General features: G+C 40.9%; 1 protein-coding gene across 1 annotated transcript; it reads right to left on the bottom strand.

Moving 5' to 3' along the window:
- Nucleotides 1–7151: 7151 nt before the first annotated feature.
- Nucleotides 7152–14150, bottom strand: ppm1na (protein phosphatase, Mg2+/Mn2+ dependent, 1Na (putative)). Its single transcript, XM_061682367.1, has 6 exons — nucleotides 13517–14150; nucleotides 10894–11465; nucleotides 8836–8953; nucleotides 8664–8778; nucleotides 8512–8575; nucleotides 7152–7345 (listed from the first exon to the last, which is right to left on the bottom strand). The coding sequence occupies exons 1-6, from the start codon at nucleotides 13920–13922 to the stop codon at nucleotides 7313–7315; spliced, it is 1308 nt and encodes a 435-aa protein (XP_061538351.1). The 5' UTR covers nucleotides 13923–14150; the 3' UTR covers nucleotides 7152–7312.
- Nucleotides 14151–15131: the final 981 nt, after the last annotated feature.

Below are 15131 nucleotides of genomic sequence, written 5' to 3'. Positions count from 1 at the left end.
ACTAAGTCCTTCGGCTGGCCTGGGAACGTGTCAGGATCCCCCCAGAAGAGCTGGATGAAGTGGCTGGGGAGAGGGAAGTCTGGGCGTCCCTGCTAAAGCTACTGTCCCAGCGACCCAACCTCAGATAAGCGGTAGAAAAGGGATGGATGGATGAACAAAAAAAAACATGGCGTAATTGTCAAAGAGTAGGTAGATGACCACATTGAGGAACGAAAATAAGGAGAGTGTGGATATTTGAGACGCTGTTGGCAATGATCGATCGCCTCATTCACTGCCTACACCCATGCATTTCGGTTATGGATACTCTCCACACTTTGCTTAATAGTCAGAGGTATTAAATCATAAACATAGTTGCTTAATATTTTAAAACACTGCATATATGTACATACTGTAGCGGTGCTGCAGATGCTTAAAACACCATGGCCTTCAAATGCCTCCATAGATAAAAATCCAGTAGGGTGAGATCTGGGAGGCCACTCCAAAGGACCACGCTGAAAAATCCAAGCATCTCGAACCATTTACGCACATGAATACCGTAATGAGATGGAATTCCATCTAATAGTAAATTAGTGAAAGTAAAGTTACTGTCCCCATTTCGCAGGGATGGAAAAATCTCTTTGTGCTACAACCCCAATTCCAATGAAGTTGGGACGTTGTGTTAAACATAAATAAAAACTGAATACAATGATTTTCAAATGTTCAATATAGGTTGAACATTTCCATGTTCAACATATATTTAATTGAAGTCACTACAAAGACAATATATTTAATGTTCAAACTGATTAACTTTATTGTTTTTAGCAAATAATAATTAACTTAGAATTTTATGGCTGCAACACGTTCCAAAAAAGCTGGGACAGGTGGCAAAAAAGACTGAGAAAGTTGAGGAATGCTCATCAAACACCTGTTTGGAACATCCCACAGGTGAACAGGCTAATTGGGAACAGGTGGGTGCCGTGATTGGGTATAAAAGGAGCTCCCCTGAATTGCTCAGTCATTCACAAGAAAAGATCGGGTGAGGTTCACCTCTTTGTGAACAAGTGCTTGAGAAAATAGTCCAACAGTTTAAGGACCATGTTCCTCAACGTACAATTGCAAGGAATTCAGGGATTTCATCATCTACGGTCCATAATATGATCAAAAGGTTCAGAGAAACTGGAGAAATCCCTGCATGTAAGCGGCAAGGCCAAAAACTAACATTGAATGCCCGTGACCTTCGATCCCTCTGGCGGCACTGCATCAAAAACCGACAATGTGTAAAGGATATCGCCACATGGGCTCAGGAAAACTTCAGAAAACCAATGTCAGTAAATACAGTTCGGCAATACATCCGTTAAGTGCAACTTGAAACTCTACTATGCAAAGCAAAGGCCATTTATCAACAACACCCAGAAACGCCGCCGGCTTCTCTGGGCCCAAGCTCATCTAAGATAGACTGATGCAAAGTAGAAAAGTGTTCTGTGGTCCGACGAGTCCACATTTCAAATTGTTTTTGGAAATTGTGGATGTCGTGTCCTCCGGGCCAAAGGGGAAAAGAACCATCCAGACTCTTATGGACGCAAAGTTCAAAAGCCAGCATGATGGTATGGGGCTGTGTTAGTGCCAATGGCATGGGTAACTTACACACCTGTGAAGGCACCATTAATGCTGAAAGGTACATACAGGTTTTGGAGAAACATATGCTGCCATCCAAGCAGCGTCTTTTTCATGGATGCCCCTGCTTATTTCAGCAAGACAATGCCAAACCACATTCTGCACGTGTTACAACAGTGTGGCTTCGTAGTAAAATGGGTCAGGTACTAGACTGGTCTGCCTGCAGTCCAGACCTGTATCCCATTGAAAATGTGTGGCGCATTATGAAGCGTAACATACGACAACGGCGACCCCAGACTGTTGAACAGCTGAAGCTGTACATCAAGCAAGAATGGGAAAGAATTCCACCTACAAAGCTTCAACAATTAGTGTCATCAGTTACCAAACGTTTATTGAATGTTGTTAAGAGAAAAGGTGATGTAACACAGTGGTAAACATGACCCTGTCCCAGCTTTTTTGGAACGTGTTGCAGCCATAAAATTCTAAATTAATGATTAAAAACAATAATGTTTATCACTTTGAATATTAAATATATTGTATTTGTAGTGTAGTCAATTAAATATAGGTAGTACATGATTTGAAAATCATTGTATTATGTTTTTATTTGTTTAACACAACGTCCCCACTTCATTGGAATTGGGGTTGCACATGTTAATGAGTCGGCCCTGAGTATGATTTCAACTTGTTGCTCATTATTCAAAGACATTTTTTAAGGGTATTGGAAGTATTTAAAAAAAAAAAAAAAAAAAAAAAGAAATTATAATCCAATTTGAAAAACCATATATATGGAAATTTATGCGGCAACCTGTAGAATAATTAGATAGAATACATATATTTTTTGTCCTGTTCGCCTGTTAGGTCAAGCAGAAAGAAGGATCCGTATCCATTTTGTGCCAGAACATGTTTACTGTGCCACAGTGGAGTGTTTAAGCTGCCACTGTGGTTCTTCGTATTCTGATGGACTTTTATTGAAAATTCAACCACACAGAAGAAAGTGTTTAAAGGGGAGTGACAGAAAAAACAAAAGGGAGAGACAGTGAAATGATAACTAAATAAAATGGGAAGAGGAGACAACTAAAAACAGGACATTAGCTGTAAGAAACATGAGGAAAGTAAATCATTATATGCCTTGTACAATGACACGAGATTTGAGTGTTGTATGGGGCAGTAGTGCTACACCCTGTGTAGGAAGGACAGGACGATATAGGATAGGACAGGACAAGGACCGGAGGGGAAACATGCAGGACAGCGGTAGTGCAACCGGCTGTACAGACGAAGTGTGGTGGGAGTGGCTATGTAAATTCTAAACATCTATAGAAACAGAGTGCAAGTTAGGAGATACCCAGGAAGTTCTCATTGTTATGAGTTATTCATCACAATGAGTGAGTGACCCCACACCAAGCGAATAAGTCCCAGAGGTCAGTATCTCCCGACACATGCAAGTGAATAAACACCGTCTCGCATGCACTGTAACCTTTATAAGTGACCTGTACTTGCTGCGCCTGGAGTGGGGTTGAGGACCCCACTCCACCCAACCAAGAGGTGGCGATGAGATCAGGAACCCACCCGAGAGCGGCCTGGTGGATGGGACACCCCCCACACTGAGGGACCCAGGGCGGTCCACCGGCCTCACCGAGGTGCCCCAAAACTGGCCACCCAGAGGAGGCCGCAGGGGCCCAAAACCACCTCGCTTTGACCCGCAATCACCTGCTTTAAATAAGAGTGCTGTGTAGTGGCAGGTGACTCAACTCACTTCACAACAAACAGCAGTTTGGCAGCTATAATTAGTAGATATCCTTCAAAAAGAGGCTCCAATTTGTTTATTGCCACTCTCATCTGAAGGTTATTGTCAAACTAAACATTAAACAAAGACAATTACACATTGTGTATTTAAAACAACCACATAACCTCTGCTATATTAATGCTTATATGCAATGGAAGGGTTAGGGTCACTCCAGTGTCCACGGGATAACAATTAGCATCTATGTGGCGGTGTTGCTAACCTTTTAAGAAATGGATATCTGAACATTAATGGTGCAGCAACATGTAAACATATAACAATACTCACAGGCATATATATTCTTTAACCTTGAGGAAGAACCACAAATATTTCTGCCATACCGAGAAGCCGAGAGAGCAGTCTTACACTACCTCAAGTGGCCAAAGTGTGCACAAAAGATTGAGCAGCACAATGTGCATTGAAGGAGAAAGTGTGACAAAAACTGTTTCATTCTGTTTGTTTCTGTCATTACTGGATATTCTGATAAACCACAGTGTGAGTGCTATTTTTTCTTTAAAAAAAAAAAAAAAAATTGGGGTGCTGGAAGGGATTAATGGCATTTCAATGCCAATGGGGAAAGATGATTTAAACTCATATCTCAGGGCACCACTGTATATTATAATTCCTTAAGTGGCAATTCAACTCACACTGCCATATATTTTTGTTGCACACCACACAGAACCAGTGTGTGACTGTGTGCCTACCATTGTGGCTGGTAAGCATATGTGGCATATAACAAGTTTAGGATTGACTTTAGTTGTCAAGCAAGTGTAAGACTCCTCTTATTGGTGCTACATGTTGCATTAAATTGACATTACATGTACTTCGTTCTTTTCCTCCATTTGTAACTGCTTTTGAATTGAATTGTTTCGTCGCCTTGTCTGTTTAGACATCATTTGAACACCTATGTGGCCCACTTTGAACTTCATTAGTTTCTTTAATGTCCAATTTTCACACCAGTGCCTTGTTTTGTGAGGCCCTCTGAAATCATGCACCTCCCGCATATTTCTCTAAATGTCTGAATTTAAAGTTTCACTCCAATTGATGCATCCTGCTGAATAACAACCAATCAAACAAACACAGTTACTACTCACCTTATCACGTTCCTTGCAGTCGTCTTGTCGTAGAACCTTTTTCTGTGTGGTCTCACTGTCCCGACTTTTGTGGAGTGAAGAGGTGAGAAGGAACCTCCGTCCAATAAAGCTTCTGCTGAGTCACTTAATACACGGGTGTCGATCCTCGCCACGCACCCTCACAACACATTCTGAAGACACATGACAAAGACCTGCGTGTGCACTTTTAACCTCTCTTATCCATCTGTCAGACCTAGGAGTATTCTTACAAGTTTTCAACAATTCAAAAGAGTAATTGAAGCAGATACTTTTAGCCTTAAATGGGTCATAAAGTATTAAGACAATTGACTTTTTAAATGCTTTTATTGTATACAGATAGTTGGCCAGTCATTACCAGTGGTGGTTTCATGGTAGTGCCGTTCATTTTCAGTCTGGACGCGGAAGGGTGAGCGTCTTCAGAAGTCTTAAATAACACCAAAAAATGTTGCTTGACTTGTTGTTCATTGCTTTAGAAAGAAAATAGTCACTTAAGGAGTTGAAATATAAGAACAGTATATACTGTATACCATAAGTAGGCTCACTTTGTAATGCGCCCTATAGCTCAGCCACCGGTCGTCATTTGCTGTTTAGGTGCTCACTCCAAAGCAATAAATAAATTACTCTCATGTCATCTCATGGAATCTTGGTGTGGACGGAAGGTTTAAATAATTGGTGTGTTTTTTATTTTGTTATTTTGTTATTTTTTTAAATCTGCGTTTGAGATATCCTGTTTTATTGGAAGTCCTTAAATGCATTTTGTGCACAGTCAAAGTGCAAGAGAGAGTATGTTTTTGCTTCTCTCCCAATGCAGGTACTCTTAATAGCCATTGTATGTAAATGCAAAAAGGTGAGTTTAATGCATAATACCGTTTGTGTAACGCGCTAGTGTGTAATGTCTAGTCAGTTTTTGCTCGTGTATTATTTAGGGTAGTATGCTAGATAATACTATTGATGAGTCTCATGTGCAGGTGATTGCTAATTTATAATTAATTGAAGACAGTCAATTATGTAACATGAGGATTCATGATTGTGTACATTCTAAATGCATGGTGTTGGTGCTTTATGGTCCTCTGCGTTTTAAGTACTTTGCCACCATCTTGTGGCATCTATATACAATTACAATTATTTACGGATTTTCGCTATTCGCGGCAAGGCTCGTTCCCTATCCTCCAGGAATAGTGGGGGTTCACTGTATATTTACAAGTCATGTCTTCCACGTTGTATATGCTGTAAATGCTATTTAATTAATGATTATGTACTTACAGTTCAATGTAATCTGCATTTCGTTGCCTTGTACTTGTCACTTGTGGGACAAATTTAATCTAATCTAATCTAATCGTATCTATTCCACAATTGGAAGGGACGGTGAGGTTTAATACTCATTTATGTCGCCCAGTCACGTTGAAAGCAGTTCTTGCTGTCCGAAAATATTTTTCTGGAATCCCGGTCAATTGACTGATCAGCGGCCAAACGGTAGAGCCAAGATTTTTTTTTCTCTCTCTTTCAGACAGAGCTCACCAAAGCGTGATATTGCCCTGTCCAAAGTGCATGTTCATATAGTCGTTGCGGCTCCGCGCATTGAGATAATTAGATACGTGGCAACATCAGCGAAAATCCCGTTCGAGAAAAAGGGCTGTCGGCAGTACGTCTCAGGCAATAAACTTCACACGTGCTGTTACGTCTCCGATACTATGTCGGTAGCCGGCAAATTCGGGTTGACGTCAACCCCCTATCCTTTTCCATCCCCCACCATCTTTATCACATGATGTGGTATGCTTTGGATCATAAACCCTCTGTACTGCTATCTGTCTGTCTGTCTGTTGGTCTGTCTATATATATGGCATGAACAACAGTTCCATAAGCTGTGATGTCTCCCCTCACATGGCCTTCCAAAATTCCTGTCAGTCATTTAATAAAACATTAGTGCTAATTCCTTGTATCTCTCTCGCTCTCTTTCCAAGTTCTGTCGTGCATTCTCTTATCCTGTTGTGCCTTCCTGCTCACCTTGTGAACCCTGACACCATCGTGTCAACTTCTTTAGAGCATTGTCCCTGCTGTATGTCATCACAAGACCATGTGGCACATGCGGAAAGCGCATTGTTTATTGTGGTCGTTTACAGTACCATATCAGGAATGTACAATCATGGGCCACTTCATTAGGTACACGACCTAATCTCATCCGACACAAGAACTGTATCCAAAATTCAGCATTCACAAAGCTAATAATGCTCTATTTTTATTGAGATTCATGTAGTAATATTTTTATGTGGTTGTAGTTTGGAGTGGTGTGGAATTTCACACTGAGCGCTTTCTTATAGTTTTATATATTGTTAAGATATTTTATATTTATACCTATTAAATATTGCTGTTTGTTCAAATGTTTACACACCATTCATTAAATAGACATTAATAGTAGAAATTACATATTTACAAGGACACATTTATATTAGCAATATTTCTTTTTAGAAATGTCTTAAAACTTGTGCTGTACTTTACTGATAACTTTCAGAAAACAACTGCATTATACTGAGAGCTTCTTTTAGATATATATTAACCACAATATAAAACATCGTTAAATGAATACCCTTTTTGTCTAAAATATAATCTTTGTATAGGCGGAATGATACAATTAGCTGCCTTATGCAGACGCTTTCTAACACATGATACATAATGACCGCGTTAATTTATTTTGTATTTACAAAAAATGGACACAAATTGGCTTGAATAAATAGGTACAGTATGCTGCATTAAAAAGTCAACAAGCGCTTCTGAAATGTGGATGGGCTTGGGGGAGGATGTTGATGACTGCGTTTCTATGGCGATGCTTTTAGTTGGAGTCCTCTTCTGATCCGCCAATGTCCTAAAAGGGCAATAAAACAGCAGCATTATGCACTGCATATTGTAAAAATGAAACCTTTTATGTGTCGTACATTGCTGCCGGTCCATATTGCATCATAGAAAATCAGTTTATGGGTGCTGGATATCTCAAAAATATATTTTTTTAAAGTTGCGATTAGCCACAATTAATTCATGAATTAACAAGGGGGTAATTAGTTTTTCATGCAGGTCGAGGTAAATTTGAATAGTTTTCACCATTTAAAAACAGCATTTTAAGTTTACATGGGTTACATTTTCTGGTATATACATGTTTGATGATCTGAAACATTAAAGTGGGGAAACTATGCTAAAAATAACAATTTGAGAAGGGGGCGAATACTTTTTCACAGCACTGTATGAGATGGTATATAGTTGTGTCATGGGAGGTAGCAGAACGTGTGTCGCAATCGTGAGAAAAGATGATGCACTTTATGAACTGAGTGATGATTGGCATGTAATGAAGACACTCGCGTTCAACTTGAGCCATGCAGTAAGTCAGCGTCTATCATGGTGCGTTTCTTATTTGTTTACAGCATCTGTAAATGAATTATTATTTTGCCATCGAAAGCCCTTTCTCTGTCTCGTTTTTGTTTTATAGTTTGAGGCGTCACAAAAGCAAAGGATATTGCTTGACATGTTTCTTTTCACAAAAAGCTAATTTTCTCTGCTTTTTGGTCAGAGAAACTAACCTATTCTACTGCTGATTAAAGAATAGAGAAGAACAAACAAAGAGTCACTTTTTCTATTAGAATGTTCGGTGCTTACAGTGCCATGGAAAGGTATTGGCTCCCTTCTTAAAAAAAAAAAAAGTGTCAATCATAATGCTCTAAAATGCGTGGCAACATGGGTGACTCTGCTTTAAAAATTGCTGGCAGTGAATGAGTTATCATAAAACATTTCAAAACATACACACACAAGGATTTGCGACATAAATATTGAACATTTACGATTGTCGGCCCGACCTTCTGAGCAGATCTGGATCAGGGAGGTTCAATTACTCTTAACCGGGAGCTTAGCTGACCTTGATCGCAAGGGAGGGATAATGCTCAAATTTGGCCTTATTGTCGGTATGTGTGTGCTCTGTTTTAGTAATGCCCCCCAAAAACCCTGCCAAATAAAATAATGTTTTGTGCCTTTAATATCGCTTACCATTGGCTCGTGAGTCCCGAGAGCTGCGATGTGTTTCTGATATGAAGAGATGATACAGTCTCGCCTGCATGGTGACAAATGTCAAATGGACACTTCATTCTTCAAATGTTGCAGCCTCACCGTGACTCCTTATGGTGTGTTTCAGTGCTTACTTGCTGGTGATGCCGCCCCCCGGAGGCAGTCCCGGTATCTCCTCCTCTGCCAGGAACTTGATCACATACAACAGGTCAGGGTCTTCATCTTTGGACCGCATCATCTGGATGATTTCTGTAAGTGAAAATAGATTAGAAATTAATGGTATTTTTTTAAGTTTGAGGCAAGTACCTTCTACTTTCATGTCAATGTGTCGCTCCAGCTCTTCCTCCCGCTGCAGGGCCTCTTGTGACACCTTGGGAGCGCCAGGGAGGCACACTATGATGATGCTGATGTTGTCCAAACTGCCCTGCAGGGGGCAACAGATTGCTATCTGTTTATTCAAGTGATATGGAGAGAAAAACGATTCGAAAAGAAGTCTGTCTTTTTATGGAACATTTTCATTTATGTGTTATTCAACCCCCTATGTTTCGCAAAATATTACAAACTAAAGTGCAGCATAATCTAATTCTAATGATTGAGTTTCAAAGTAACATCATGATAATAAAAACCTATTTTGAAGATGTCACCAAAGCAAAATGTTCTTGTAGGGCACTCAAATCATTGTCTTGCGTATTGGATTGGAGGATACCTCTTGTTCAGTATGTTATGGGGCACTTTAATGCTGATGATGTCATCGTCATCCTTAATGACATCATTATTCTGCAGAGGAGCCGCAAGGCTCATAATTGAGTGCTGGCGGACTTTAAGCTTTTCAGTTGAAATAAATAGAAAGCCACATACGGTTGGGATAATGCCAGTGAGCCGGTGTATATTGAGCAACAGCAGGACCTCACATTCAGCGTTAATCCCAGCCATGTGTCATCTAACCTCCCAGTGTACCTTAGTACCGCACGTGCCTATTTATAGTGTCAAGTTGACGCTCTCAACCGGGCGGCTGTGTAAATCTACTTACAAATCGACGTCAGTATAATGCCTCAAAGCCATGCCCACACCTCCCTTCAACATAAAGCTCTCCAGACATAAAAAACACCTGTTGTAACTTTGTGAAATAACCATGGAACCTTACCAGATGTTACTTATATTAGTTACAGCTGCACAGTATCATAACAAAATCTGCCTTATCCATTAATGTCACAGAGGTATTAATTTAAAAGTATGTTTTATAATTGTGCTTGTAGGTTGCAGTAGTGTAGAACTTGGGAGCTGTTTATAATAAAATACAGGTACTTTTTGACATAATTTCCCTTCATGAAAAGGCCAACATACCAGAAACTAATATTCGACTAATAGTTATGAGAATGTCTTTGAACACAGCACTTAGATTTTACAGTTAATCCCAAGGAGTGTACAGTAAATGTATATAATGTATTTTTTTCTCTCCCTGTAACTAGGGCTGGGTGATAAATCGATTGACCGAGTTTTCGCTTGGCGGCTTACCGGTTACACTAAAACTGCCGTGAACAGAAAGGTGCTAGTTATCAAAAGAGCGAGAGTTTGGTCAAAACAACCAACAAAAGCCTGTTTAAAGGCAGAGTTTCATCATCTGAAACAGAGACACTCAGCAGATAGGGTGAAATGTTGTTCTGTACGTGAATTGGAAGAACATGAAAGCCCAAAAACCTCCCCTACGACAATGGTTCTCAAAGTGTGATACGAGTACCACCAGTGGTACGCGGGCTCCCTCTGGTTATACACAACAGAATCCATCCATCCATTTTCTGAGCCGCTTCTCCTCACTAGTGTCGCGGGCGTGCTGGAGCCTATCCCAGCTATCATCGGGCAGGAGGCGGGGTACACCCTGAACTGGTTGCCAGCCAATCTCAGAGCACATACAAACAAATACTCACGTTCACACCTACGGGCAATTTAGGGTTGTCAATTAACCTAACATGCATGTTTTTGGGATGTGGGAGGAAACCGGAGCGTGCGGAGAAAACCCACACATGCACAGGGAGAACATGCAAACTCCGGGATTGAACCCCAGTCCTCAGAACTGTGACGCAGACGCTCTAACCAGTCGATCACCGTGCCGCCCACAACAGAATCACTTACGGTAATTAAATGTTCAAATCCCCTCAAACGTTTGTCTAATCCACTACATTACATTTGAAAAGTACAGTTCAGTTGTATTTAACTTTAAAGTACAGTACCTTGACATTGAGTCTTTCACAACTGTTTCTTATCAAACATTTAGATATATTTTTTTATGAAACATCAATGTGTGATATTTAATTGAATATGGCATATCACCCAGCCCTACTGAACCTTCTTTGCCTATCTTCTCACCTTGTAGAGACAGAGGTTTATGACTTGAGTGCAAATCTCTCGTAGGTCGTCGCACACTTGCAGACGGCTGCGCACGAAGGCGCAGAGTTCCTCGTTGCCGATGGCGTCCCAAACGCCGTCACACGCCAGCACGATGAACTCGTCCCGGCCCGCCCGCTGCACCTCGTACACTTCGGGCTCGGGCGACACCAGCTGCTCGGTCTGAGGCCTCCAGTCCACCTCCTTGAAGTCGAAATCGCCCAGTGCTCTGGACACGGCCAGTGAGCCATTGACACGCTGCAGTGTGACCGAGCCGCCGGCGTTCTGTATTCGCTCCTTCTCCCTGGGGTTGAAGGGCTTGTGGTCTTCCGTGTAGAAGACCAGCTGGCCGTCATGGCAGAGCAGAGTGCGCGAGTCCCCGCAGTTGATGACGTACACGTACTGCGGGGAGATCATGACGGCCGCCGCTGTGGTGCCGCTTCGGTCCCAGTTGTCCTTTCGGGCCAGTTTGTGCATCTGGCGGTCAATTTCGAGGAATCCCTCACGGATGCCTTCCTTCACCTGCTCCGGGTCTTCGCTTGCTTTTACCCCACCTGTGTCAAACGGGGCACTATGACACCGTTGCAGGTCCCTCTGGAGTTTAATTTGGCAAAAATAATTCTTAAACAGGAACTTCCTGACGTAAAGAGATCTCCTTTTGCTAGTTTCGGCTTATTTGACCCCTTTTTGGAACATTGAATTTGATGTTAACATCACTAATAAGCAAAAATAATAACCATAATAATAATGTATTCAAGACTTTCCAATAAGTAGTCTTTCAATATAAGATCTAACAAGCTATATCAAAATGTCTTATAGTGTGCCTTTTAAATTTTCTCATTGTGCCTTAAGATAACGTGTTTAATTTGTTCCATTACCAGGCTTGTAACTGAAAAGTCTCGTACGCAAATCATCTTTCTCCATTGAAATAAATGGAAATGCCATTAATCCGTTCCAACCTTCCCCAAAGAAACTAAGATTTTTGTGTTTTTTTATTTTATTTTATTTTTTTTATAATAATAACAGTAGGACTCTATAATACTCACCTTTTTATAAAAACTGAGTAATAACAAATTGAATAGAATGTAAACAATTATATAATTAGTGCATCATGATTTAACGCTGCAATCCAATTCATTGTGATGCTCCTTCTGGTGTGCCCGCCTTGGCAACCGGGAGGCAGTATAATACTGTAGTCATGCAGACACAAACGAAGAAGAATACTGCTTCTTTTTCTACAGTACTACTACTTTAAATGACTCAGTAAGAAGCTGTAATATTAGTTTTTTTTCATCGAAGGTAAATAATATATGCCTGTGAGTATTGTTATATTTCTATCTCCATATTGCTTGTGTTCAAATATCTGCAACACCGATGCTTTTTGTTAGCCTGTCTATGGCATTTTGCTTTGTTAGCAGTAAGCTAAGCAGCCTTTCCTGAGGCAAAGTTATCTTGTTGTTTTAAATACACAATTTGTTCTTCTTTCTTTTATGTTTACTTTGACGGAAAACTTCAACTGGGAGTGGCATTAAACGGGTTTAAGCCTCTTCTTTTGAAGAATTATTCACTATTTGCCAAACTGCTGCTTATTGTCAAATGAGTTGAACTCATTGCCTCAAGTTTGCACTTGCAGGCCAAAGCATAAAAAAATCGTCCAAATGATTGCTCGTATCTTAAAAAAACCCCAAAAACAAACAAAAAGTCGTATGTCTTTGTATAGCCATATATCTGTGTTGCACTCCCCCCAGGTGGCCAGGGTGCACACACCAGAAGGAGCAACACAATGTCCATTAAGTAGAAGCAAAAAATGTGGCATGAACTGTTTTTTAGGTTGTATTTCTTTGTCATTAGTGTGTGTTTTTATGAAGTAAAATGTAATGCATTGCTATTTTTGTAATAAAAAAAATATATATTTTTTGTTGCCATTTTTTTCAGGGTGGTTCGAACAGATTAATGGCATTTCCATTCATTTCAATGGGGAAAGATGATTTGAGATGCTAGTGTTGTTACCAGCGTGGTCACGTAACAAATTAAACGTGTCTCTTAAAGCACCACTGTATTGTCTATCTACATATGTTGCTCAACTGTTTGTATTCAAATAGCCATGGCTTAAAGGGTTGTAACACCGCGATTGTTGCTTTTTCTTAGCCGCTCTATGGTGTCTTGCATTGTTTGCTACCATTAAGCTAGCTGGAGGCAAACGTGTGGTTGTTTTAAATGCACATCTAATTGTTTTTGTTTTATGTTTAGTTTGACAGTAAACTTCAAATGGGAGTGGCATTAAACAGCTTGAAGCCTCTTTTTTGAAGAATTATTCACTGCCAAATTGCTGTTTGTTGTGAAGTGAGTTGAGTTGAATTTGCCACCACTATGCAGCGCTTGTATCTAAAAAAATATTTTCAAGATGAATTACAAAATCGTGCCCGAATCTTGAAAAACTTATAAGTTGAGTGACTCGTATCACAAGGCCACACTGTATAATAAAAATTTAAAAAAATGGTACTGTGGCATATTAGGGCTATTGACATACAAAATGTTAGATATGCACATCTATTTTCCTTTGGCGCTGAAAAAGCAATGCTTGTTTTATTGTTTATTTCAGTACCTGTGGCGAGGATGTGGTCCAGCAGGTTCCTGGAGCAATACTGGGCCACGGTGCTCCCCGCATGGCCATCAAACACGGCAAAGTAGGCCCACTCGTGCAGCTCTCCTCTCATGTGAGGCATGCACGTGTGCGCGTCCTCCATCTGAGCCCTCCAGCCCTGCATGCTCGCCACCGCGTAGTTTAGCCCTGACAGGGATCCCCCCTCGGACACGTGCTTCTCCAGAATGGGCCTCTCCAGGTACGGGCTGGGAATGTCGTCGTCTTCGTCGCAGTTGTCTTGCTCCTCGGGCCCCTTTTCTCTTGAGCCGCCTTTGAAAAAGAAGGTCACCATCTTCTCAGTTTCTTTGACGAGCTGGCGGAGGAAGGAGGGCACCTCCACATTGCTGGCTCTGCGCGCCGTCCTCATCACGCCTCTGAGACGCTGCTCGAGCTTCTTGCTGGACCTGGCTACCACGAGCCTCCTCCTCCTGGTGACCCTGCGCCGGCCCTGAGTCTTTCTCAGCAGGTCCAGGGCAATTGCTGAGCTGGTGAACCCAAATCTAGGTCAAAAAGATCTACTTAAATACAACTCTGAGGTCATTTTCTTGCATCCTTCACCACCCGTTTGCACCGAGGACTCCGTTGTGTCACTCAGTTAATTTAACCACAACTCTGTTTGGGTCTGTGTTTTCTTTACTCCTCCCTTCTTAGCCTCCTCCATCTATTGGCTATCTTTATCCCTCAGCCCTGCCCTCACCTTCCTTCCTCCCGCCCTCTGTTTGCAGAACACTGCTGGATTTCTCACCTAAATGACTTGTCTGCACACATGCGCCAATTTGAATGAAGATGCAACATACAGGGAGGCATATAACCGCCAGAGCTTTTACTTATTTTTTCTATTTCGTAATTAGTCAAAGTGCATGACAATATACATAACAATATACCTATATATATATATATATATGTATATATATGTATATGTGTGTGTGTGTGTGTGTGTATATATATATATATATATATATATATATATATATATATATATATATGTATGTGTGTGTGTGTATATATATTTATATGTGTGTGTGTGTGTGTGTATATATATATATATATATATATATATATATATATGTGTATGTATATATATATATATATATGTGTATGTATATATATGTATGGCATTACAGCGCAACCTAGTGGAACCACTCGGTTATACAGGACAAGGTCAAATGAATGTAGCCATAATTTTGATATATATTTATACAGATCAGAGTTTGGAGACCCGTAGTGTAGTACATAAGTCAAAACTGTGGTAATGTTGTGGATGAAACGCAGCATAATACAGTATATGTGCTGTATGCACTCCTCTCATTCATTATTGATGTCTCCTCTCTTTCCCCATTAGATGCTCACATAGCATGTCCGTGACGACCAGACGTCCAGACCAGACCCATTCGCTCATGCATCTCGCTGTTTACTGTAGCGTACCCTGATAGCTGCAGCCGTGGCACTGATGTGAGAGCAGTCAGAGAGAGTAGGAGGCGGTGGATGATGATGAGGGGGAGTATGAGTGGGATGCTGGTGTGAGGCAGGGCGGGGCGGCTGAGTGTCAGAGCTGGAGGCAGGAAGCTGCTCACGC

This window comes from Phycodurus eques, chromosome 7, assembly GCF_024500275.1.
Source record: "Phycodurus eques isolate BA_2022a chromosome 7, UOR_Pequ_1.1, whole genome shotgun sequence".
NCBI classification, from domain to species: Eukaryota; Metazoa; Chordata; class Actinopteri; order Syngnathiformes; family Syngnathidae; genus Phycodurus; species Phycodurus eques.
This window is presented reverse-complemented; position numbering and strand designations above follow the sequence as displayed.